The sequence below is a fragment of the Hypomesus transpacificus genome, chromosome 23, assembly GCF_021917145.1.
Source record: "Hypomesus transpacificus isolate Combined female chromosome 23, fHypTra1, whole genome shotgun sequence".
NCBI classification, from domain to species: Eukaryota; Metazoa; Chordata; class Actinopteri; order Osmeriformes; family Osmeridae; genus Hypomesus; species Hypomesus transpacificus.
The window spans coordinates 13,694,624-13,721,461 of NC_061082.1; the positions used below are offsets into that span (position 1 = coordinate 13,694,624).

General features: G+C 40.2%; 1 protein-coding gene across 2 annotated transcripts; it reads left to right on the plus strand.

The window, feature by feature from the left end:
- wdr4 (WD repeat domain 4) lies at positions 1-26,838 on the plus strand. Of its 2 annotated transcripts, none has more exons than XM_047047277.1 (11): positions 1-155; positions 306-374; positions 505-651; positions 727-883; positions 972-1,084; positions 21,027-21,087; positions 21,233-21,334; positions 21,498-21,562; positions 22,008-22,194; positions 22,345-22,414; positions 26,029-26,838. In XM_047047277.1, the coding sequence occupies exons 1-11, from the start codon at positions 73-75 to the stop codon at positions 26,238-26,240; spliced, it is 1,266 nt and encodes a 421-aa protein (XP_046903233.1). In that variant the 5' UTR covers positions 1-72; the 3' UTR covers positions 26,241-26,838. The 2 variants fall into 2 exon arrangements, with proteins under 2 accessions (XP_046903233.1, XP_046903234.1); XM_047047278.1 differs by having other exon boundaries at positions 2-155; positions 26,032-26,838.

Below are 26,838 nucleotides of genomic sequence, written 5' to 3' on the forward strand. Positions count from 1 at the left end.
CACGTGCTTGCGTGAAGGCTCCAAAGCAGCCAGGGGTCTAGCTTTGAATGTTTGTGAGTCGACGCTAAAGCTATGGCAGTCGTGTGTGTGGGGGGAGAGTGGTATCTTTCAAGCTGTGACAAATTATTACTTGCAGTACATACCAAACATAACAGGTAGGGTAGAGTTTTCACTGCATGCTTGCTTTTATTTGTATTTGTTTTTACATAGCAGATGATGAGAATGTGGCCATATAACGCTAGCTAAAATGGCTAGCTAGTAGCAGGATGCCTCCATCGAATGTGTTTTCTGCCCTTTAATTTCAGAGACCCGTTTGTGTTTGACTGCAGCACAGCGGAAAACAAGCCAAAAGGCACAGGAACTGACAACAAAGGGTAGTATTAGTTATAGTTGGCACTGTTAAAAAAAAAAAAAAAATCTCGTATTGTAAGTATAATCTACTTGGACCAAAGAATTCATCACGATGCCTTCATTTTTAATGTGTGTGTATCCCTATTTTTGTAGGCATAGTTGTGCTTCGGAAGAAAAAGGAAGTGATAAAATCTTGGCGTTTGCAGTGTCCTTGTCTGGGAAGCTGGTCGCGTTGACCGATGACAACAAAAGGCTTGTACTTTTTGGGACCGAACCCTCCTGGCAGTGTATTAGTACAAGGTATATGAAGTCAAAACGCATTCTACTCGGTGTACTGTGTGAACGTGTAAAATGGCAGACATGATGTGTTTCCAGGTGGCTGGTGAGAAGGTGCACCTCTCTGGTGTTCACACAGACTGAGGATGAGTTACTGGCAGCTGACAAGTCAGGAGATGTCTATTCCCTCTCTGTGGTGGAGCCCAGAAAGGCAGGGGAGTTGAAGCTTGGGCACCTGTCAATGTTGCTGGCCATGGTAAATGCGCACCCCTTAAAAAAGTTTACTTTTGGCATGCTGAAGACTTTCTTTTTGTAATTTTTATTATGGGACCGCTTACTTCCAGACTTTGAGTCCCAATGACAAGTATGTCATCACAGCTGACCGTGATGAGAAAATTAGGGTCAGCTACTTGAAGTCACCCTACAACATCCAATCATTCTGCCTAGGACATCGAGAGTGAGTATGGCGACTTGGATTATCTGTTCAAATTGATGAAAAAATCCAATATACTAAATTTTTTGTCAAAATCTCTAAGTTTGGAAACAGCACAGGAAACTTCAGCAGAGTTCGATGCAAGTGTTTAATCAGAATCCAATACAATAGGGTGATTCCAAACCAACGTGAGCCAGATTCTGTAGAATCAGATTGAAATTTTCCTCCGGACACTTCTCTGTATATCAAAATCTTATCAGCTCTGTAATTTTGCCATTGATACAATATTTGTTTGTCATAATACATAATGCATTTCACACTCTATTGGCCTCTCTCTCCCTAGGGGCTTCAGATTACAAACACATAGAAAATCATTCTATTTTTAGGCCTGCTCCAACCTTGAAAGCCAGGTACACAGGGTTTTCTTGACATAGGGCCGTAAGTTTGCCTCATGAACACTGGGCTTTGTAGTTTTCTTCTGGAAAAAGCCTATACACATAGCCTTCTATCGCACCCAGCCCCAATCATCCAGATTAACCCTTTGGGCTTGATTTCTTCTACATATTAGTGGAAATACTAAACAGTCAACAGCTTTGCATCAGGGTTTCAGTAGTATAACTTATAAAGTATAAAAGTGATTAAGAGGTAAAAAAAATTCAATCATATAATCCGTACTCATTCTTCATCTTCATAACAGTGTGATGTTATTCCACTTCAAAGTCCATGCTGAACCACCCAGTAGTTTTTTATCATGGTATTTTATTCATGTTTAATGCAGACCTGCAAACTTGTCGCTTTTCGGCAACAATCGCCGTTTTTTTGTCAATTGGATCATTTACGTGAATCGTGTAGAACCAGAGTTTTTTTTTGTGGGGGGGGGGGGGGGGGGGGTGTAGGCTGCCCTTCTTCTGCATGCCATGCAGGCTTAGAATTGCGAAACATCATTGGATAATTCTTATAATTGACATTTCTCTGGGCCAATCGGAATCTTAGCACTTTTCCTCTTGGCCAATCGTAATCTTAGCACTTGTGTCAGAATCTTTAAGCACACAGCGTCAACTGTTACTTGCACTGGCCAGCTTGCCTACCGAAGTTGAGTTAGCAAATGTCTTTAGCGATGCTAGCTAACGTTAGTTTGCTAGCTGTATATAACATTTCACTGGGTCTTGCAGCTGTGTGTTTAGCAAGTTGCAGTACTTCCAAGCCCTGATAGTGTAACTGAAATGACTCAGTAGATACAACGTATGTAGCCTGTGTATGGTGAAACTCACTCCTCAAGTATGTAACAGGCCACCCGCGTCAGCGAATTGCTAGCTTTTCGTTGGCGTAGTTGGTAGTGGTGGCGCTTGGGAATTCAGAGGTGGTGAGTTCGACTCCCCTTGGGAGCGGACAGTGGCCCGTATACCTCTGACGGAACTTGCAAGACCACGTCTGTTACACGTGCATATATGTGCTAGGCTGGATAGAACTAGCTCTATATGGGATAGACTGTTGCACAGTACTTGTAGCTTTAGTACTATCTATCGTGCCGTGGTGTACTGGCAGCATCATACATTTAAGCAAATCAAGACTTGCATGTGCATTAAGTAATGTCACATTAAATAATGTTTTTAAACTCAAGCTTGTGTGGTGCGTTGCTGTCTTCAATGCCACATGCTAAACTAGGTTATGTCAAAATAAATGTTTTTCATTTCCGGCACATTCAGTGAAGTTTGGCTAGCAACATCAGCTAGGCTAGCTGGCTCGTAGCTTCTTCATGCAGCTTCTCCATGCAGGGCTCTAGACTGAGACCAAATGGTCGTTTTTTTTGCTGACAATTTCTTTTGAATTAGCCATTTCCCCCTAAATAAATATCAAGCTTATTTACGTGTTTGGGGGTATATTTTCAGTTAGCAGATGGTACTGTTTGCATCGCGATTCCATCTGAAAAATACTTCTGGTGACAACGTTGTTAGAATAGCTAGTTTCAAAGGGGGTTCGGCTTTCATAACAGTTTCATAACAAACTGACCCATCTGCAACAGACGCACGCCCTACAATTTCCCCCAGAAATTGTACCATCTCCAGTTCCTCTTTCAAGTAATAAGCCCCTGTGTTCAAATGTTGAGATTAAATTAGCTGCATGGTCTGTAGAGATCTTGGGACGAAGCAGCAATAGCGTACATAACAGAAAGTGTTTCATTCTGTAGAAATTGTGTAAATGTTTTATGTAGTTAGATGGTCCGAGGAGAATGAGTGGAGTTGGTGAGGCGCCCTGGTGAGTTGCAGTCATTCGCCATAGTACTAGTACTAATCTGAGGCTAGTCTCCATAGATATCTATGGATATCTATGCCTAGTATCCTCCATGTCTCCCCAACGTGACGTCATCACCAAATTGCGCTAATATGCTAATGCTAACACCAAAAACGATCTTTAACACCATTTAGAGACACCATGTGGAGATTTTTTTAATTATATACATAACTTGTGTGCTTCATGTACCCATTTATCAACAGTGATGTTTAACCTGCAATATGGCCTTTAAGTCACGCTCAGAAATGTGTCATTTGCATATTAAAATCACAAAAAAATCGAGCCCCACCCCACTGTCACCTTTTTTACTCTGAGGAGTCTGTTAATGATGGGAACTTGGAGCACTTTTATCAGATTGTTTGTATGATTGCGATGATGTTGGGGACCCACACAGATCTTTGGAATTATAGACAGTGCAGTATTTGTGATGCAGCAGGTGATCCTATGGTAGCTTACATTCATGCAAATGATAATGTAGCCTTCTTTTGTATGCTGTTTTCTACGTTATCAATTTATGTTGATCAAAATGTATTATATTGGTTCTTTGTTATATTTTCTTACCACCACAAATATATAGACATTTAGTTCATAACAGAAGTTATTACATGGACAATGGTTGAGCTAGTTGTGAATTGTAGGCCTAATTCACCATACAGCGCTTGCATGTACAGTTCTGCCGCCCAAGGATAGGGAGGACAGACCAAAAATTTGCTATCAGTTTTGCTCCGTTTTTCTTTCAATTGCATATGTAAACTTAAACTTTTCCGAAGTCAGATTTCAGTTACCTCTATTAGTTTTCTCACAAATCCAGTTTTTAGGCGTGATTTTAGGTAATTTTTTGAAACGTTCCACCGCTTTAAGCCTCGAGTTTTGTGGCACCGAGAAGCTGTCGAGCTCCCTTTAAGAACGCCATTGTTCTACGTCACAGAGCTCTGCTTCTAGCCAGGGCGGGAAATATGACATACATTTGTCATTTAGCAAATGCTCTTATCAGATTCTCTGCTCTTATCCAGACTTACATTCTTTGTACATTGCGAGCTAATGCGGTGTCCAGTACTTCGCTATAAATAATTATGTTAAATCGAGACCACAAATATGCAAATGTTTGTCCCGTTTAGCATTACTGCTGTAATGTAAATTTTTGGCCACTTGGGGGTGTATTTAACGTTGAACAGGGTGTTTGTGTGACATTGCCCATTATTTTCAAATACCTTGATTTGAACACGTCTGTTTGTTTATGATGGATAAAAAGTATACACTAATCGTATTATAAATAATATACCTTATTTATAGGGATATGAAACTTATGGTCCAAAATTTAGTAATTGCCTGTGAAAAAAACTACAGGTTGATAACTCTCAGAGGACAATTGGGCACCTCTGCATCCATGGTGAAGGTTCAGGGGAGCAACTTGTATCTATTACTTCTATACTAGCTATGACAGTTTGGCTTAACAGGGAGTCACCCCATTACAGGGCCCCCTGTCTCATATCACCAAACTGTACTACTTACATTTACATTTATTCATTTAGCAGACGCTTTTATCCAAAGCGACTTCCAAGAAAGGTAAGGGGGTTTTCGGCACTCCGCTTCGCGTCGTGCCTAACAACTCCCCTTACCTGTTCTAAAATCAGCGTAAACCACGGCCTCTTGGGGATTATTGCTTAATTAACTAAAATAGAATACAACAGTTTAAATCAGCTACTACTTCTAATCCTACCTGTATCTATTTTTATAGACATAGTCCGTTTTAATATTGCAAAGCTAAGTCTGTCTGTGTCCGCACAGGCCCACTTGATCAGACAACCCAATGCTAAAACCAAACAAATACTACTACTACTTACCCAATGCAGCTATCAGATATTATGGCAGACCATTTGGCTTAACAGGGAGTCACCCCCTACTGGGGCCCCCTGTCTCATATCACAAAATGGTCCATCATGAATATCCTCAAGCTACCACAAAGCCTGAATATTACAAACCAATAGCTAAATGACACACTGCAAAGCTAAGTCTGTCAGTGCCGCACAGGCCCACTTGATCAGACAACCCAATGCTAAAACCAAACAAATGAGTATTTACCCAATACAGTCTGAATATTACATACCAATTGCAAGACTACAAACCTATTTATAAATCCTTTCACAGATGTCCGAGCTGAGGCGAGAACTTAAGCTTTTCCATCTGGATCTAACCCTGACAACCATTCCCAGGACCTATTCTGCTTAAACATGACCATACCCTCTAATGCTATTTTACTTGCCCTGAACTTTGATCTAATCAAATATCCCCAAATCCATCTTGCATGAAACATTTGTTTTGGGCACTGATCTGAGGACATGATACTGATCTTCAGACACATCATCATACCGTCCATGTTCCAAGTGGTCCGCTACCAACCTACAGCAAACTTTCACCAAACTAGCAGATACAAGTTCTATAACTTGTTGAGTCATAGCAAACTATCAAACTCTTCTGATGTTGACTCCAACAACCTTTAGGAAGTTTTAGTGTTAGGGTTAGTACAGTCGTTTATTTATTGCTATCTGTATATTTAGGAAGTTCACTTATCTAAGCTCAGCATAGATGTAAATTTGTTCTGTGTACTTATATGTTATGTTATGCCAAGTGCTTGCGTTGTCTTGTCTTAAGAATTTCAGTGCCCAGTCTAACCTTGTGTTGCTCTGTGCACCTGACAAATAAAAGACTTGAACTTGAACTTGAACTATCTAAGATGGGTCCTCTGTGGATGTCTACATCCTCAAACAGAGTGACCTCACCCTTCATAAACTGCCTGCTGTCTGCCTGCCACTCTCTAAGCTTTATAACAAGCGTTCTATACCTATCATTCATTGCTAATACATGTTCAGTAGGCGCCCATATATGGGAACTTTTTGGGGCCGTGGTGGGGCCCAGCCGCGATGCCAGCAATAATCATGTTTCTTCTTAAATATTTTAAGAAATGATAACCAATTTTATTTTGAACTGAAATACTCACGATTAGGGCCTACTTAAAAAAAAGCAAACATAAACATTGTATTGTTGGCTTAACCGGTGAAGACCTCACCCTTTGTAACGAGTGGTGCGAACGCAGGGTTGGACCAAGTGTTGATTATTAAACAGAGTCAGGGTACAGGACAGACTACACAACATAACGCTAGACCAAGTTAGCCGGTGACAATGCTAGATAATGGTTGTTGTTGCTTGCTTTCCAGTCAACTTCAAAAGATGCTCCCAGCCAGGCTGCAGAGACCATTGATACATCTATGGCAGAGACGAGCAGCAGTAGCCACGATGCTAGCCAAGAGGAAGCTAGTTTGAGCAAAGCTGACACTGAGAAAGCGCATGTTCTGCATTGCTCATTGCTCTGAGGATATTCTGCACTTTACCTTGACCACTTAACTGTGGCAGGAGGAGAAAGGTCCTTAAGTAAACTCAAAATCATAATAATGAGCCAGGAGAGGCTCAATCACATTACTTGCAATTGCGTGTGAAATGGCTAAACAAATTGACTTCAAATACATTATAAAAGACTTTGCATCCAGAAAGACAAGTAAGATAGCTGTATAACAGGCAAAGATGAAGGCAGGTAAATTGCATTTTATACTAGAAAATGTGGTGTGAGTGTAGCAGATCTCAGTATGTCAAATTCTTATTTTTATGTGTGTGTGTCTGGCCCGGTGCCACACAAGTTGTTAAGGCCTCAGTTATATTTATTAAACTTTATGTTTAAGTTTTATGTATAAAGATGTTTATATTTGTTTTTGAATTTGTTTTTCTGTAATGTAGCTCCCATTACTGAGTAAGTCTCAGTAATGGGAGTTTACATGTCTTATGTAGACAGAGAGAGCACACGTAGATGCGTTAATATAAGTAGCCTAAAGACCTATTAGGGGGGGGCCCATTCACTGGACTTTTTCAGGGGCCCAGCCATTTCTATGGGCGGCCCTGCCAGTAGGCCTACAGTATTTGGTCATTTAAATTGGTCATTTTGTCCGGTAAAGTTACATCTTTCCTCTTGTGGGTTTTGCTTTTATCTTTTACCCTAAAACAAACATTTGGAATTGCAAGCTCTGCTCTAATCTCTCTCTGTTTTGAGCTCTGCATTTACCTGCTCGAACAATTGCAAATTCCCTTAACATCGAACTTCAAGGTGATCTATGTGATTGTCTTTCCTCTTAATTTTTCTATGTATGTTACGTAGGCTACGTTGACCAGACTTTTCTTTCTTTCTCAGCCTGGTATATTTAAAGCCACATATATTTACGTTCCTTAGTTGATTTATCTACTTCTACTATTTAGTACTTTATATTAGTGGCGTTAACAATGCTAACGTGTTCCTGTAAACCAATTACTAAATCATCAGCTTCTCTAACATCAAAAATGTCATTTTGACTTGTCTCATTGGGATCATGAGACGCTTGGGCGGAGTTTCTACAACTTCACGCTCATATTATGGAGGCAGTAGCTCAAACACCACACCGAGACACGATTCTTTATCACTAACTCTGACTAAATTATCAAATCGTTTAATCAGTTTACTTACAACAGTATGTACTCTGTTCCATATTTTATCATCAAAGTCATGTTCGTGGAGTTTAAAGTTATTTTTAATTATATTAAACGTTACAAGGTGCGCTGGCATTTGAAGACTAATTTGTGACTACGCGTAATAATGTCGATCATGATCCCATTTGTTAAGGTTTCTAATGGTAATTTACCACAAACCCTAAGACTATTTGGATCTAAAATGATACCTAAACTTTTGCAAGTGGCTATGTGTTGCTCCCCCTCACCTATGAATGCAATTTCAGTAGTTCTTGTTTTTTTATCTGCCATATAATTTCTTTTCTTGCAAAATTGATTGCCAGAAAGAAAGAATATTCACGCTTTTTTTTTTTTTTTTGCAGTTTTGCATTTCCTGACAGACAAAAAAGGTTATGATTGGTTCCGATTTGTGCTACGTGACAAGAACATTTGCATATCACTACCATGAATCATTTCGGTAGAAACATTTATTTAAAAGTCACCAAGAGAGTGGGTTTTATATTACCAACCTTTGTTTTTTGTTCTGCACACTGTAAAGATACATGTAAAGTGTCAAAAATATTTATCTTTTAAATCAGAAACCATGACCGATACTTGTATCCACATACGCGTATATATAGTAAGGCTAGTAGCATTCATATGATGTCAATCAATTGATGTGAGCATTGGAAGCAGCCTAGCATGAGTCAAGCGCGGGAGTTACAGAGGCTCAAAACGTCTGACGTCACAGGTTTCTGAAAGACTCATTCAGGGAGCTGTCAGGCCAAATAGTGTCCTAGGGCCAAATAGTGTCCTACCTGACGTCACAATGCCGTTCCGAAGCAAGGACGTGTCCGTTGCTATGCCGACCTTAAATTCCTGAGATATTTACGCGTGCTTGCAGGAAACTGTCATGGTTGCTATACTGGTTACTAGGTAGGAAGTTTTGTATTTAGGCTTATGTAAACCAGTTTATTCTACTCTACTATTTAAAGTTTTCACTCGTTTGATAGCTAGTGCTAGCTGTCTAATTGTTTTCGTCAAATGAATTCACTTATTTAGCATCAATTTTAACAGACCGGGAAGGCAACACGTATAGTATTCTACCTGCGCGCGTTGCTGTCTCAGGAATGTCGAACGAGTGAAAACTTTAAATAGTAGAGTAGAATAAACTGGTTTACATAAGCCTAAATACAAAACTTCCTACCTAGTAACCAGTATAGCAACCATGACAGTTTCCTGCTAGCACGCGTAAATATCTCAGGAATTTAAGGTCGGCATAGCGACGGACGCGTCCTTGCTTCGGAACGGCATTGTGACGTCAGGTAGGACACTATTTGGCCCTAGGACACTATTTGGCCTGACAGAGCCAAAACCCAAAATGTATGTCTTTCGATTTTCTTTAAAATTTGACTGATGACGTCTTTATACGTAACCTTGCTTTCCAGGAAGTATCAGGGTGGTGCCGACATGCGGGAAAAAAGTTACAAGGGAAAAACCAACCTTTTTCTCAATAGAACGTTCAGATTTCAATGCATTCCTATGGGATTTTCAGCAACATGTCTTCAACTTGATTTTTCTCAATATGTATATGTTTTAAAATTGACTAAATATACCTTATTTTGAAGAAAACAACCTACTCTTTCATTTAAGATATGTCTCCCGGTGGTACCGACCTTCTATGAAAGGTAGCCAAAGCAGCAAAAACTATAAACATTATTTTCACACACTTCCTTAATATGTATTGCAACCAACATTTGATAGCATTAAGGGGTAAGTGTCTACATGTTAACTGGCATGTTTGTTTTTAATATCTCGATAGTAGTCGCTAGTTATAGAGCTAAAAAAAGGACGTGGACCTTGAAATTCCGGTGCCAGATTTTTTCAGTGGCGTTCTTAGCTTCATTCAGGCTAACTTAGCTTTCGATTTAATGCGTTTGCTACCGGCGTTCCACAGTATTTGACAGTTGGTTAGCCTAGGCCAAAAATGACGCGTTCTATTGTCCTCCCTACCAAGGAGGTCTTTGAACAGCGGCGTAACAATGACTTGGCGGGCCCGAGTGCAGATCTCACCAACAGGCCCCTTACCGACCTATCGTCAGGCGAAATTATTGAGTGTTGAGCTTAGCGATGCGCAGGGCAATTTAGGCTACTTATGATGTACAATTAAGGGTAACGACTGCTCCTTCTATGGGAAGATAAATGCAGGTTTAAAAAGTGAACGCCTCTGACTCGCGAGTCTCTGGCTCTAGATATGCTTGCTACAACACGGAATGAGCATAATGGAACAGTCAGTGATGAGCCGACATATCTGCGACGTTTGAAATAGAGCACAGAGATGAGAAGAAAATCTGTCATTTGCCGATGCTTATCCGACGTTATGAATGACGTTTCGATATGTCATGTGTGCTATCTGGGTACTAGTCAAAAAAAAAAACCAGTCACTTCAATGGTGAATATTAGATTTTATGTTCGTTAGACTAAACGTAAACTAGCATATCTATCTAGCTTTAGCTATTTTTCAACTACATCCTGCACATAGTTTATAATATCTATCTTGCTGCTGCCTGGTATAACCTAGGCATATATGTGCATTTTTATGACATTTAATAGCCATGTCAACTTTATACACCAGACAGTAAACGTTATGTAATTATTAGCCTACCCTGGTGGCTGAGTTTCACACATTGCTGTAGCTGGGCAGGGGGTCAGACGTAGCGTCCTCTGCTAAACGCTTCGCCACAAATCCAAATGAGGATAGTTTTGACAGCTTGCCACCCTTACATCTTGCTGTTTTCGTTCCTGCCGCTTTCTGGAGCCACTTTTATGTTTAAAGGGCATTGCATGGGGTAGCATAATTCGCTTCAAAATGCTAATGCAACACAACTGTAGTATCCCAACAACAACTGTCTGTGGTATTCCAACAACTGGATGGGAACAATCGTGTGTGGGTGGGTGGGAATCTTTGACAACAATATTACCCAGACATCCTTGCAATTTTTCGAGGGCAATATTACTTAAAAAAAACAGATTTGTTTCATTCAGCAAAAGGCAAATGAGGAAAAATGAACTATTTGCTGTTGTTAAGACTAACTGACACCATAATTGAGAAATGTTTGCGAATTGATGGGACTGGATCATATGCAGGCTACTACTTTGGTGTGAAAACGGAGCAAGGGGCCCTGCACTCCCTATAGTTACGCCACTGTCTTTGAAAGCAGTCAGCACTATTTTGCCATATCAATTGTAAAAACGAATTTGCTTCTACATAACAAAACAGAATGTCCCTATTTTCCTTCTCTACTAAGAACTCCGGTGCATTAAGCGCTTAGTTTAATTTCATTGCGAAAGCCTTGCAATGTGCAGGCAGGTTTGACAGTAAATAGCCTACATTAAACTGGTGCTTGGTGCTTAGTTGAATATGCCTTTATAAATTATTGCTCTGAAGGCATGTTTCTGTATCAATTTTGTTTAATATTAGCCTACATATTGATACGCTAATCTTATGTATATAACAAACCAATAATAATTTATACACAGTGCAAGAAATCCGATCCGCTGTCTAGATGAAGCGGGATCTTATCTACAAAGGACAAGTTAAAAAACTGCCAAGACAGTTCTGGTTCTTCCGGTGTAGTAATCCCCTCAGAATGAAACATTGTTACCATTTATGATTGTGCAGCTAGACGGCTACTGTGTTATACCTGGATACCTTTTTTCACAAAATAGATAATCAGTACCATGATGGGCACGATGGCTTTGGCTGGATTTGAACCTATGACCTTGTACTTTACAGTTCACCTTCTCAGCCTATTGTGCTATTCTCAGTGTCGGGAAGCACTTTAGCTATGGTGGCTTCACACTGCAGCGGCGCGGGGCGTCGGCTTCCAATTCATTTTCAATTAAACCAGGCGTTGACGCTCGCGTAGGGCATTGTGGGAAGGCGAGCGGAGCATTGCAAGTTCGATTTTCTCAACTTTATGTAAATGAGGAACGTGAAAACGCTAGCGTTGGCCAATCGGATTGGTTTCTTGTTTTTTGTAACGTAGCAACCGTTGGTCATGGTTAAAAAAGAAATGGAGAGGAGGAGAAATGTATCGTATACGTGTCTACACACCCAGTCTTTTATTATACGACTGTACGATTTAAAGAGACAAAAATATATAGCTGGCGCAGGGTTGCCGAGGTTGTCAGTGTCCCTGGTGTGTTAAATTCAGTCTTGTCATATTAGCTAGCTATGTAGCCCTAACTTTCTTCTGTGCTAGTTGCATACTACAGTAGGCCTTGTCTAGATAGTCTAGTTCACCCGGCACACGATTGACATTCAACGTTGAAATGCCGATTCGCAGTCACTCGCTAGCCATACAGTAAATGGTATGGCTAGCGTCGCATATGCGACCAAAATTTGAACGGGTGCGACTAAAAATGTTCCTAGGTCACACCGGTGCACCTAACCTCCTCGCATCCGCTGCCTTTCCAGGAACGAAGCGTTTGTTTCTTCTTTGACGGAACTCACACTCATGGTTGGATCATATCGTGGTCTAAACTAATCAGAGACCGAGATGGGGCGTGTCTTTGCGTTTGATCTTGGTCCAGATATTCCTGTATACACTGCTCCGTCCTGTGTGATTGAAATTACGACCTGAGCACCAGAGAATCAGTTATGGCAGACCTGAACATTGTACGGCCCGCGGGCCACAACCGGCCCACAGGCTGTCCCAATCCGGCCAATGTAGAGTTTTTAACAAGACATGGACTTCTAAGTATCTGTTTACTGAGGTCAAAGCTGTGTCCTTAGTTCGCTAAGGTCGCTGTGTTGAAGGATTATAATTTGAATCGTGACTAAAAAAAATAACTAACGCGGACATAAGAACTTGACTGATTCAGTGGGGGTGGGCTGATGGTTTGCTATTTGAATTGCGGACCCTGATCATCACCCTGTCAGCTGTCCTTCGCATATCCACCTCAGACATTCAGCCAGATTTCGATGCACTTATTTAAACCCACTGGATTCCTTTCACAGAACAAAATGAACTGAAAAAAAGTTTTGCTATCGTATAGAGTTGATCAATTGCATATCTTTAACACACTGCAACACAATTTTTCAGTGTTTGTGAAGATTAACTAATTAGAAATAAAATGAAACACTGATGTAATGATTATTTTAGTTTTTACTGTTACTTCGATAGTCTTTTCCTAGTTGACCAACATGTAAAATATTTATATAACTATTTACAGAATATCCTTAGTCTTCTGATAACCAGTAGCAGCTAATCAAAATATATACATTACTGCTCTTCAATGGGGGGGAAAATGAATAGTGAGCAGAATTAAATTCAAGTTATTGCTGATGCGGCCCTCCAACACATTTCAAGTTTCTCATGTGGCACCTTGTCAAAATTAATTGTCCACCCCTGAGTTACGGAGCTGGGCCATGGAGCTAACCCATGGAGCTAGGATTTTGATGGTGGCAAGCTGGTTAAGCCAAGGCCAAAGGGCAAGAAAGCCAAATTACAGGTGTTGGCTATCTGAAGGGCATGCTACAGCAAGGGGGGGACCCGCTATAAGACTTTGAGCCATGAAATGTTAGGTCAGTAGCACTTTCTATTTAGAAATGTTTTATTTTGCTTGCAATGTTTTAGTTTGGCAGCTCAGTGAAGCACTTAAAAGATTTTTATTTTAATTGTGCTTCAAATAAAACCAATACGTACCTACACCTTATTCTTGTTTAAGATCATTTACATAATATATATATGAATGTATATGGAGCGTGATAAAAAGGTGACCTTGAAATTGTGGCGCCGCAAGGAAAAATGTGGGTGCACCTTAAAAAAAAAAAGTTAGGCGCACCACTGCAACCAAGGGAAAAAGTTAGTCTGGAGCCCTGATCACCCCATTTCTACTTTGTAGAACATTTGAGCCCTCCTTACCTGGCCATACATCCAGGGGCGGACTGGCCATCGGGGATACCGGGAGAATCCCTGGTGGGCCGACGGGGTTGGGATGGTCCAAAATACCAGCCCATTACCAACCGGCCCTCTCACATCGTCAGCATCTCTTATTATTTGACATATCACAGCTTGACTACGTATAAATTGCTCTAAGATCTTTGGTATCTGGAATCACTGACTGATGCTGCTCCTCGAGATCTGTATTCACTTTCATGGTGCCGATTTTTTTTAAATGTTCTGACGTGTCTTCTGAAACGTGTTCTTACGGACTTCGGAAGTTTAACGTAAGAAATTAAACATATGATGTAATTTCTTTGTAATCATCCAAAATAATGCGAAGTGTATGGGTATTTTTCCAAGTAGGCCAATGACTGGTCGATACGTGCGATGCATTGAGTGGACAACGCGCCGTGTTTTGAGTGGGCCGCGCGCCGTTTACTGAGTGGGCCGGTCTGACAGTATAACTCCCGGGCCACCTTTTCCCCCCAGTCCGTCCCTGCATACATCACATGCTTCAGCGCTGCAGAAAATCTCACCTCTTCCCCTTTCTTCTCCATGTCACTATATCTAAACTTTTATCCACAGAGGGTGTCTGCGGACATCACTTACACCAGGGGTGTCCAATCCTGGTCCTCGAGGGCCACTGTCCTGCATTGTTTTAGATGTTTCCCTGCTCCAGCACACCTGATTCAAATGAATGGTCATTACCCGGCTTCCACAGCGCTTGCAGGACAGTGGCCCTCGAGGACCAGGATTGGACACCCCTGACTTACACACAGTACCCCTCTCTGCAATCAGTAGGCACCACTTTAAGCATTGGCCAGCTACCAAGCCAGACATGCTTATTATCAACGCTCCATTTAAAACATGCTTTTTAGTGCTCCCTGTCAAGCACTGAATTAGTGAATTAGATTTTATTTTTTTTGCAAGTCTCATTATGAAATTAAATATATTCAGTATGTCTGGTCTATGCATTGTATATCATTGAGTCTAATGCAATTGTAGGTGGAGAATTGTAAGGCCGGAGACGCTTGGTGTTTGTCCCCGGCTTGGGAAACACAATTCAATTCTGGTTAGAGGTTCAGGGAGATAATTGACTCGTTAATATCTGACTCCAATTTTAGAAATGTGCACAAGTGCGTTACATGTGAACCTTGAGCGCCAAACAGTTAATGACATGAGACTCTGACGTAGGTTAAAATCGTCTGCTTGATCAGAGCATCAACCTAAAGTATGCGTGTTCACTAATCAGTAGTTAATCTCTACTATAATATGGATTTAACCACAGACCTAGTATGTAAACTCAGAGATCACTCAGAGGCTCCGGTAAATTCCTTCGGAGCGTGGAGATCCACTAAGTGACTCAGAGGCCTTAAGTTAAAACCTACTTCAAAAGTCTATGTTTATAATCAGTATTAGCTGCATCAACCAGACTAGATCAAAGTTTTCACCGCTGTAGCGTGAGATGTTTCAAGGAGAACAAGTAACTTAAAATACACAATAGTAGTTAATTATCTATATAGTAAGATGATCAATACAATGATAATGAAATATCAAATACAAAACATACCTTCAGAGCAATGGTTAACAAAGGTATTCACAATGAAGAGTAGGCGCCTAAACGCACTGGAGCTGTATTGTAAACAGAACTCAGTGATTGGTAAAAACTTCTTCCTATATACACCCAAACTTGACTAAAATGAGGACCGACCATATGACAAAGTTGTCTGACGCATACAAATTTAAATTGGATCATTAATCAAGGCTGCAGTAGACAAGGGGAATATGTTAAACACATGTTGGTCTGCTGCAATCACAAACTCTGTAAACCCTGTACATGCACATGTTACAGTATTAAAATTATTACTAAAATGTAATGCATAAAATAAGAAACAAAAGCATATCAAACATGACATTAAAATCTGTTTAGAACCATATTTACAAGAACACACATTTTAATGATAAATATAGCTGCAAGCAGTGATGCGGGTTCCTCCGCAAAATGGCAAAATATTATAAACATGTACACTGTAGAAGATAGAGACTTGGACAACAAGAGAGCAAAACGACTATGTTTAGCCATCAACAATAGGCCGAACGGGGATTTGAACTCATGAGTATAAGGTAACAAGTCAGTCTCTAGCCTCCCTGCTATACAGCAACTGCTGAGACTATAATTAGGAAGGGCTGAGTATCAGCTTTTTATATGATATTGAAACTCTTCTTGAGTTGATCGCTTTCCAGACTCTCAGTCAATGCACAACTAATATTAGTCATGTGGGCAACTGGGCTAGGGCAGCGCTCATATTCAGCTCCTTGCGAGAATAGTCTGTGACTGTACAGCAGCCGATTCTCTGGTCCGATTAAACTACACAACATACTCAATCAGGGTGACCAACAAGATTATTATAACTAACCAACAATAACATTACAAACATCCAACTGAACGAACACAACTGAAATCCCTCGCACGGCTTTTGTAACCAAACAATTTTCCACAAGTCTTTAAGTTTTTTGACATGCTGCACTGCATGCTGGGTACCCCAGGGTGCCGACTGCATGATATGAGTATTATTATACGAGAATATTTTATGAAATATAATATGAGAATATTTTTGGTCAGCTTTGGGACAACGGTTAAGAAACGGTTGACATTTCAAGGTGAAATTGCATGAAATTGCGCATGGTATTTCAGAAGGATGTCTGCCTGTTTAACTAAACAAGTAATCAAAATTAAGACAGGCCAAAAGACTGTGCCTGGTTTCGACCCTGTGACCTTGCACTTTGCAGGACAACGTTTCAACCCATTGAGCTACCTGCAAGGCTGAGAAATTCTGGTCAGTTTCTGTATGAAAAAAGAAAGCCGTTTCGCCTGCAGCATGGATTGTTCGATTCGGCCAAAGTTTAAACAGCTGTAATACAATGATCTTTTGACATATCAAGGTGAAATTGCGCATGGTACTTCAGAACGATGTCATCCTGTTTAACTAAACAGATATTCAAATTTAAGACGGGCTAAACGACTGTGGTTGGATTCGATCCTACGACCTTATACTTTGCAGGTTGCCGTCCCAACCCAGTGAGCTAATCTCAGTGTTGAATATTTTTACGTTCAGTTACTGTATAAAAAAAGTAAGCTGTTTCTCCTGTGGTAAGCGAAAGTTTAAACAGCTCTAATTCAATCATATTTTGACATACCAAGGTGAAATTGTGTACGGTACATCAGAGTCACCTTAAAGCCTATTAGGTTTGAAAAACCATCATTCAAAATGACATTTGATTTAGTGACTCAAACATATTGAGTTAATGTGGACATTTAAATAAATACACCCCTTTCAGCCATTTTGTACTTAATTGCCTCAAGTAAAATGTTTAAATACATCAATGATACATAACTGTACCAAATTTCAAGTCAATTAGACCTTTGGTTCAAGAGAAGAGGAATTTTGAAGGTTTTCCAAAATTATCACTGTACAGGAAAATCCATCATGGCGGACCTTATGGGTCCTTGAGGCTTTTTTGTTCCTCATGAAAAATGATGTATGCACACCAAGTTTCAGAAGAATTGGAGCAATGGGGTGGAAATGCCATCACTTTGAAAATTTGACTTTTGGGCGTGGCCTGTGGCGCCCCCTATGGTCCGATGTGGCCCATATTTGGTGTGGGGGTACCCAGTTGGATGTAGTATCAATATGTCAAATTAGAAAATTTAAGACAAGGGACTTTTTGAGATATTGGGGCGCAAGGAGAAGAAAAATAATAATAATAATAAGTACACCAATAATAACAATAGGTTCCCTCCTACCGGAGGAACCCTAATAATAATAATAATACCAACAATTACAATAGGTTCCCTCCTACCGGAGGAACCCTAATTAAACCACCTTTCTCTTTAATTGTTGAGACCACCTTTCCAGAGGTGTGTCATTAAGGTGTGATTGTCATTTTAGCATTCATGCAAATCATTGACTGTCCCAGACGAGTCTCTGGGTGACCAGTGACAAAGGGGTTGCCAAATACAGCCCTACACATTTAATGGATTTGTGGATGTCTGTTGCACTAACTGGACATGTTATATTAACATATACATTTGTTCCAGATGTGCAGTATTCAACAATGGGATGTGGGACCAGGTGAGGGTCGACCATGGGAAGGAGTTTTACCTGTGCCTGTACATACAGGAAATCCCCTGAAAAACAATTAAGCTTGCAGCCATCTTGAACTGTGCACTGGATGCGCCTGCACCTCCACATTTCCAATAGAATTCCACAACTTCATCAAAATATTACAATAACAAAACAATCACAATCAAAAACGTCATTTTTCCGTTTCTGTTTTGGTTTTGAAACACAAAAACCGCTACAGAACTAGTGATTTCAATCCATGTACCCTTCGTTCTTTTCAGTTTTAAAATTTTTCAGTTTCAAAACCAAATCGGAAAAAAATAAAAACAAACTTGTTTTTGGTTTTTCTGTTTTTAAAACCAGAACGGAAAAACAGGGAAAAGTACAACAGAAATCACTAGTTCTGTCGGTTTTTCTGTTTCAAATTCAAAAGGGGAAAGGGAAAACAGAAAATCAAGGCATATAAATTAACTTCAAGTTTGGTTTTCCCCATAAATGCAATGTGTGGAACTTTTTCCGCCAAAATCACCAAAGTCCTATCCTATTCACGACTACATGCTGCTGAAAACGACATGTAAGCAGCCTAACTTTGGCAAATTGATATTCATTTTTTATTTAAATTGTGTCATTACATATGCATGCACTGAAGGACCGACGAATCAGAATTAAGCATATTCCTCTTCTATTTAAAAAGGGTGTCGTAATCTAAATCCCATCCCCTATAATGCCGAATACATGGGTCATATGAAACACATGGACCTAAATGGAAAAATGTGCTTGTTTGGGGCCACCCACGTGGCCAGAATTGTGGCAAATGCAACCATGCCCATTAAAAATAATTTGATTATTTATGATGAGGTGTACAGGTGAGTACTATACTATGCAAAGCAAAAGTAATATTGTTTCTCTTAACAAAGTAGCACATAAGGATGATTGACAGCTATCACTCACCTAGGGATGTCACAATACCAAAAATTCAGTAGTCGGTGCCAATACCATTAAAATAACACGATTCTCTATGCCAATTTCGATACCATGGTAAAAAGGGATTGTCTAAGATTCCATGTAGCCTACTTGAACCATGAACTTCTTTAAAATATTTGCAAAATAGCAAAATGTCCTACAAAGACATACAAAACATGTGCAATAGAGCATAGCACAACACAATAAAGTGCAATAAGCCATTCAGCTAACAAGATGAACATGACATGAGTTTACCTTCTAGGCTATGGGCTAACGTTAAAACTACAGCTAACCTAAACTATGTACAAAACATAAGCCATTGTAACACGCGTGCCCACCATCTCAAACATCATGTAACGTGTATTTCAGTATGACAGATTAAACAAACAGAAAAAGAGCATTCTTTGGATGTATTCAGAATTTCACCGCGACTTCAACGAACGTTGATTTATTTTGTATGATGCCAGATGTTAGCATCGGTGCTCCGCCTCTTCTGGAACTGAATCAGAACTTGCCTTGAATTCTTTTAACAAATCCGGATGACGATCTTTCAGGTGCTTAGCTAAATTGGAATTATTCCCCCTTGGTCTGAAGACTGCGGTAGCATTTTTTGCATAATGGCTTCTGCGGATTAATTATAACGCCACGGTCATCTGCCTCAAACGCAAAGTACTTTTTTTTGCCTTGTCAACAAGTCGAGGGGGGGCGATCGCTGAAGCTGCAGTTGTTATCTTGTTTTTCTGAATGTAAACGTAGTGAATTTGAAATTGTGTTTTGCAAATTAAATGTATCTTCAGTATGTCTGGTCTATGCATTGTATATCATTGAGTCTAATGCATTTAATGGATTTGTCTATGACTGTTGCACCAACTGGACATAGTATATTAACATTTGTTCCAGATGTGCAGTAGTTTGGATAAGAGCGTCTGCTAAATGACTAAATGAAGTCAGTAGGGAGTCAGATGGCTGAGCGGTGAGGAAGTCGGGCTAGTAATCAGAAGGTTACCAGATCCCCGCCGTGCCAAATGACGTTGTGTCCTTGGGCAAGGCACTTCACCCTACTTGCCTCGGGGGGAATGTCCCTGTACTTACTGTAAGTCGATCTGGATAAGAGCATCTGCTAAATGACTAAATGTAAATGCAGTCAACAATGGGATGTGGGATAAGGTGAGGGTCGACCATGGAAAGGAGTTTTACCTGTGCCTGTACATGCTGGAAAAACAGCGAAGCCTTGCAGCCATCTTGAACTGTGCTCTAGATGCGCCTGCACCTCCACATTTCCACCAGAATTCCACATTCAAAATATTACAATAACGAAACAATCAAAAACTTCATTTTCCCGTTTTTCTATTTTGGTTTTGAAACAGAAAAACCGCTACAGAACTAGTGATTTCTGTTGTTCTTTTTCCCTGTTTTACTGTTCTGGTTTTAAAACAGAAACAAATTCAAGAACGAAAGGTACACGGATGATTTCTGTTCCGCATTGCGGAAGTGGAACCTTTTCCGGCAAAATTACAAAATTATGTAACATCACATTTTAAAAACACTCAGTGTTTGGGGAAAAAGGATTCTGATACAATATAAGCAGTTTGTCTTCCTTCCTTTTTTACATGTGTGAACAACATAGCCAACTTTTACTTCATTTAAGATCCGTAAGGCCTATATGTTTGTTTGCACCTTCCTGTCACAGTAAATTCCGTTATACAAATAACATTGTGTCCTTGGGCAAGGCACTTAACCCCTACTTGCCTCGGGAAAATGACCCTATACTTTCTGTAAGTCGATCTGGATAAGAGCCACTGCTAAATGACTAAATGTAAAATGTAATGTAAACTGGCGGCAAATTATTTGTTTTGTCAATGCTTTTCCAAACAATGTAAATCGCGGCACTGCATTCTGATGGATTATAAAGGGGACACATGCAGAATATGAATTTTGCAGATTGGCCGGAGCTGATCGTGGGAAACTAAACCCATTCTAATTTGTACACACTCAAAGATTTCTGGTTATTAGAGAGATGTCAAGATGTATGAACTCGTCTACTGCAAACAATATCTACAAATAAGTAACCTGAACCTCACTGTTGGAAGCTGTCCTGTCTCCTTATAGGTTTGTCAGCTCTCTGTTGGTCCTACCCATGCATCCTCATTGGCTACTGTCTGGATCAGGGGTAGGGGTCTCTAGCTTTTATCCAATTGATGTCAGGTGACAAATAGATGCTGTCTACTAGCTTGTTGCACCATTGATTATTTATTCCTGATTGAGGTCCAACCATCCTAGAAAGTGCCCTTCATTTGAGTGCGGTTTGTTGTCAGGATGGGACCATGAAGCTGTGGGAGTACGAGTCTGGTCGTAGGATCCAGAGCTGGGACCTTAAGCAGCTGAGGGACACGCCGAGTACTCAAGCTAATGAAGAGGTGAAAACTTGTTTTGGTCTAATCATGTATGCCCATGATGCTGGTGCTTAAAGAGGCATTTCTGTAAATTATTTGTCCAAATAGACATTCTAATCACATTCTTTTCTCTTTTACAGTGCTCAGTGTGTAGTTGTATATATATTATATTTGTCTTGTTTCCTAGAGGTCTGCTGTCAGCAAGATTGCCACCTCCCCTGACGGTTGTCACGTTGCCGTGCAGTGTGAGAGGTAGTGTTATCACAATGAACACCGACCATCCAGCTTATTTCTTTGTGTGTATTTTACTTTTGTTACCAGTGCATGCTAGTGCAGTGACTTTTGGAGCCATGGATCTTGCGAGCCCCCAAGATAAACCCTGTTCCTGGAGACCTACCTGCCTGTAGGTTTTTGCTCCAACCCCAGTTGTAACTAACCTGATTTAACACACCAGTCTGCTAATTATTAGAATTGTGTGCTAGATCAGGGTTGGAGCGAAAACCTACAGGAAAGTAGGAACGGGGTTGGATACCTTAAGTGCGCACATGTGTAGTGCCTGTTGGTGGCTCGGTAGGTCCATGGCTCCATCGCTTGGTGCAACTCATCATGATGGTGAATGCATGTATACATGTATTTTTGCTAACTTGAACTGCTCATCAAAACAATTTTACATGCAACACATTTGCTGTTTTCCTAGAGTTCCCATAGTTCAGTTGTTTGGGGTGGATCAAGGGGTGGAGGAGCGTTTAACTCCCTGTAGTAGGCTGACCCTACCTCACAGTCCCCTGGATCTGACCTTTGACCTCCAAGGCAGGCTCTTGGTCCTGCTGGATAGCCAGGTCACACCATTTCAGATTTACGTGTGCATGGAGGACCGCTGGGAGGTAGGCTTCTATGATAGTATGTGCATACTTTACCCAATCTACAAAGCCATAGGACTTTAAGACTCTTAAATTAATGTGAATGAATACCAGCATGTAAGTGGTAGTCTTTAAAACACACTTTATTTTGATATGTCTGTGGGTTCTTACTAGTGTGACAGTCATTGCCTGGAGTTGAGCAGAGTGTCCGAGGCCCTCAAGCCCCACTGGAAAGCTCTTCAGAGTGAGTCGGCATAACACACATGCACTCGTAGCAGTTGTAGGTGACATTATACCCTCCTAAAAGCCTGGTCCCTCTGTAACTCTAAAACACTACTCAGCCTACTCTGCTACTTGGGTATATCAACATGCATTTTTGTATTTTGTGATCTCTACCGTATTTTACGGAAAATAAGCCGTGGCTTGTACTCCAATTTTACAGTTTTGTGCTTATGCGGCTAATAGTCCGGTTTTAGAACAAAAAAGTGGCTTCTTCTCAAGACCTCTACAGACCGTGCAGCTAATTTAATGCTCAACACGGGGGCTTATTACTTGAAAGAGGAATGATTTACTGTGTAGTCTGTTACACGATCAGGGCTTGTAAAAACAGTGACTTGCTAAAGTAGGTAAATGGCTAGTTGAACATAACATTATATAATAATTTCAGTTAATCAAACAGCTGAAGGACCCAGTGAAAGTTTGCTGCGTTGACGTCAGTCACGGCCGATTAAGCGCTGTTTGCTTAGTTAAATTTATTTATAATTAAACGTAGTCTTTCCGTTAGTTAAGAGGTGGACTACAACCCTTTCTTCAACAAATTTGTAATTTAATTAAACAGTTTGGTCCGAATTTGAGTATTGGCGAATCTGAAGGTGTCAATAATTATAAATTGCATGTCAAAGTTCTCGTGTGTGAGTCTGGACAAACATGAAATAGCTGTGTCGTCATTAGAACCCATGCAGTTGCTCTTGAGAAAATGCGCTCGGCTACACAGCCGGCAGGTCTTGAATCGATCTCACGGTACTTTGATGGCTATGCCACAGTGATCTAGCCTTGGCGCCGTCTGAAGTCGGACAAAAAGTCTAACCAGAATTTACTGTTACAAGTCAGCCGCCTGCAGCCGGCTGCAGCGCTGCATGAAGTCAGTCCATGTGGAATGCACCTAGTATCAAGCCTACGGCAGCTCCAGAGGGACAAATTGTCACATAGACAGGTCTGCTACAGCAGGCTATCCTCAGGATTTGCAAGCTAGCTAAACTTATACTATATCCAAAATAATTTTGTAGACATAACAATGGATTCTGCCACTAAATGAGTGACTTGGCTTCATTTCTGGACATACTATCCACAACCGAAGTGTGTTACACAATGCTGTAAGATCGCCTTTACTCGTAATGCTTTGCTCTTGGTACCCAGAATGCCATGCGGCAAGCTGAAAAGCTACTAAATTAAGGGCATAGCTGAGTTAAATAAGCATTGTTTGGAGTTCTATTGTTGTGTTAGTTCTGTTTTGATATGTGTAATGCTATGGTAAGTAAGTAAGACTTTATTTATATAGCACATTTCATACCAGAATTGTAGCTCAAGGTGCTTTACATAAAATCAATAAAAACAATAATACAAGTGACAAAAGTAATAATTAAAGTGGCAAATCTAGACAATAATATAACTTATAAAAGTAGTAAAACCCTTTTGAAATAAAATTACTTAAATGCTTCGGTAAAAAGGTAGGTTTTAAGCTGTCTTTTAAAAATGTCTAGCGTGTTTGCTTCCCTAATAATTATGGGTAATTTGTTCCATAGTTTTGGGGCTTAATTGACAAAGGCCGAATCATCTTCTTATGACTGCTTCTGGTGACCTCTAATAGGCCTGCATTTGATGATCGCAGTGTTCTGGCTGGTGTGTAGTTTATAAGGGAGTTAGCAATGTAACTACGTCCTTGTCCATGTAGAGCTTTGTATGTGAGGAAAAGGACCTTAAAGTCAATTCTGAAGGTAACGGGGAGCCAGAGTAAAGTGGTTAGGACAGGACTAATGTGTTCTCTCCTTTTTAGTTTTTGTTAATCTAGCTGCAGAATTTTGAATGAGCTGAAGTCTTTCAGTGGTTTTCTTGGGAAGACAAGTGAAAAGTACGTCACGGTAGTCCAGCCGGCTGGATATAAAAGCAGGAATGAACTTCCCTGCATTATTTTGGTTTCTGAATGGTCGTACTTTTGCTATATTCCTCAGGTGAAAGAAAGCTGTTTTGGTCACTTTGTTAATGTGAGAATTGAAATTCAAATCTGAGTCCAGGATTCGTCCCCTCTGGTTTAATACAGGGGGTTAAGCCCCCTAGATTCTTAGTAAGCATCTCTCTTTTGGATTTGGGGCCACATAGGACTTCGGTTTTGTCTTCATTTAATTTAAGAAAGTTATCATTCATCCCAGGAAATCTATGTTATGTTCTCTGATTATGACGCCGAGTGGTAACATATAAAGAGAAGAGTAATGGACCTAGGCAGCTTCCTTAAGCAACCCTTTAGCTCTTCTCATGTTTCTTGGACCTATGGTCCCCTAAACTAACATGAAACTTCTTCCCTGTGATATATGATTTAATCCAGTTCAATACACTGTCCGTGAACCCAATAAGCTTTTCCAGTCTATTGATTAGGATGTTGTGATCAATGGTATCAAATGCTGCACTGAGATCTAACAGGATAAGGATAAAGACTTTATTTGCATCAGAGTTTAGTCTGAGGTTGCTAATTATTTTGGTGAGCGCAGTTTCAGTACTGTGATATTTCTTCAAACCTGACGGCGAGACTTCCAGGATGTTATTTTCTTCAAGAAAATAATTGAATTGGACTAAAACTCTTTTCCAGTACTTTACTAATAAATGGAAGGTTTGATATTGGTCTTTGTAGATATTGTAGTGGATAGTGATCTTTGTTTTCCTCCGTTTTCTCTCTGCTGCACGGCATTTTCTATTCGTTTCACAATTTTTTTTATTTATCAGCCATGGGAAGGTTCTGCTTGTGCACTTTTTTTGGGGATTTCAGTGGTGCAACAGAGTCTAACACAGATAATATTGCATCATTGAGGTTCTCTACCATTTCATTCAGAGAGCAATCATGATTAGTTGGCTCATATAGAGCAAATTGTTCCGAAAATGTCATCATAGCTGTATCGTCTAAATATCTTCTTTGGACAAAGAATTTTGTGGTTTTTGTTAGGATCATTTCCACATTAAAAAGTATACAATGATGGTCTGAGAGGGGTAGATCAGTTATTGAAATATTATTGATATTTAGTCCAGTTGTTATCACTAGATCTAGTGTGATTTCGTGCCGATGTGTTGGGTATGTTATGTGTTGAGTTAGATTGAAACTGTCAAGGAGATTTAAGAGCTCAATAGTTCTTGGGTCTGCTTTTTTATTTACTTGGATACATGGTCTATAGTTTAGATAATTTGAGTGTTCACCCTGATTGGGAATGTTGTCTAGTTAGATCGGTATCCAAGCTGTCCGCTACGATGGTCTGCCTGGGGAAGTAATCAATCGTGAATATTGGTCCGCTCAACGTTAGCCGGCGGAACAGTAACGTTGTTTGCTTTCAAAGTGTGGCTTGTATTCTGGTGCGGCTTGTACTCCGATTTACAAACAAAGTGCTCATTCTGGGGGGGTGCGGCTAATACACGATGCGGCTTATTTTCCGTAAAATACGGTAAGTTGTTTTTGAAGCCCTTGCTTACACTGACAGGCAATAAATGCGTCCTCTACAGGGAACTGGTTTGGGGAATTTCACTTAAAGACATTAAGGTAATTGGCTGAACCACACCCAGTTATAAAAATACAAAAAACTCATGGCTACCTCTCCTCAGCAGCTTTTGGTGCAGCCGAGAGCCGTTTCCAGCATCTGTACAAGGTCAACTTCGACAACATGTCTTCCTACTTGGAAAAGAAGCAACATAGGCTACAGCAGCAGAATGAGAACTGGGGGAAGAAGAGAAGAGCGGGCAAAGGACAGCAGATCAAGCAGGCCAGAAAGAAAGCCAAATCAGAAGACAAGGGAGGAGATGAGGCCTCCAGCTGAAACCACCAACTGGAAAAATGCTTACATTATTCTACTTTCCTATTTTGTGTTTGTTAGCAAAGTGCTTTTCAGTTCAATGCAACTGCAGTTAAATGCACACTATATATAGGATCGATCTCAACACTCTCAACAAGACACAAAAAATGATGTATGAGGAATTCTATAAATTTAATTTTGTTGTACAAGTTTTGCTTCATTTTGTAATGAAACGTAATGTGATCCATTAAACGTGGGAAGCAACTCGACCGACTTCCCTCGGTTCTTGAGCTGGTCGTGGGAAACTAAACCCATTCTGATTTGTACATACACAAGATTCCTGTTAATTTAAAGTACTAAGTTGTCATGCCATAATGTAGACTACTGCTACCAAAAACAATGGTTCAGAGGTTACTGTAGTTTTGCGAAACTCAGTTATGAGCTATTATGTAGGCTAATGTTTAGTGTAAATTAGTGCATTATTTAGAACTACAATTATGGAGAGACAATTGTCACAAAAATATGTATTTAATTGTTCCAATGTAATCGCTTTGCACGAATAATCGGGGGAATTTGTAGGTAATTAGATGAGATTATACACAATGTCCAGGAACCAATCAAA

What these genes read in the sequence shown, in the direction of transcription:
- wdr4 (XM_047047277.1), top strand. Translation starts at nt 73, where the DNA reads ATGGCAGTCGTGTGTGTGGGGGGAGAGTGGTATCTTTCAAGCTGTGAC. An exon ending in ACAGGAACTGACAACAAAGG is followed by an intron (nt 375 to 504) that starts GTAGTATTAGTT and finishes CTATTTTTGTAG; the next exon opens with GCATAGTTGTGCTTCGGAAG. An exon ending in TGTCAATGTTGCTGGCCATG is followed by an intron (nt 884 to 971) that starts GTAAATGCGCAC and finishes GCTTACTTCCAG; the next exon opens with ACTTTGAGTCCCAATGACAA.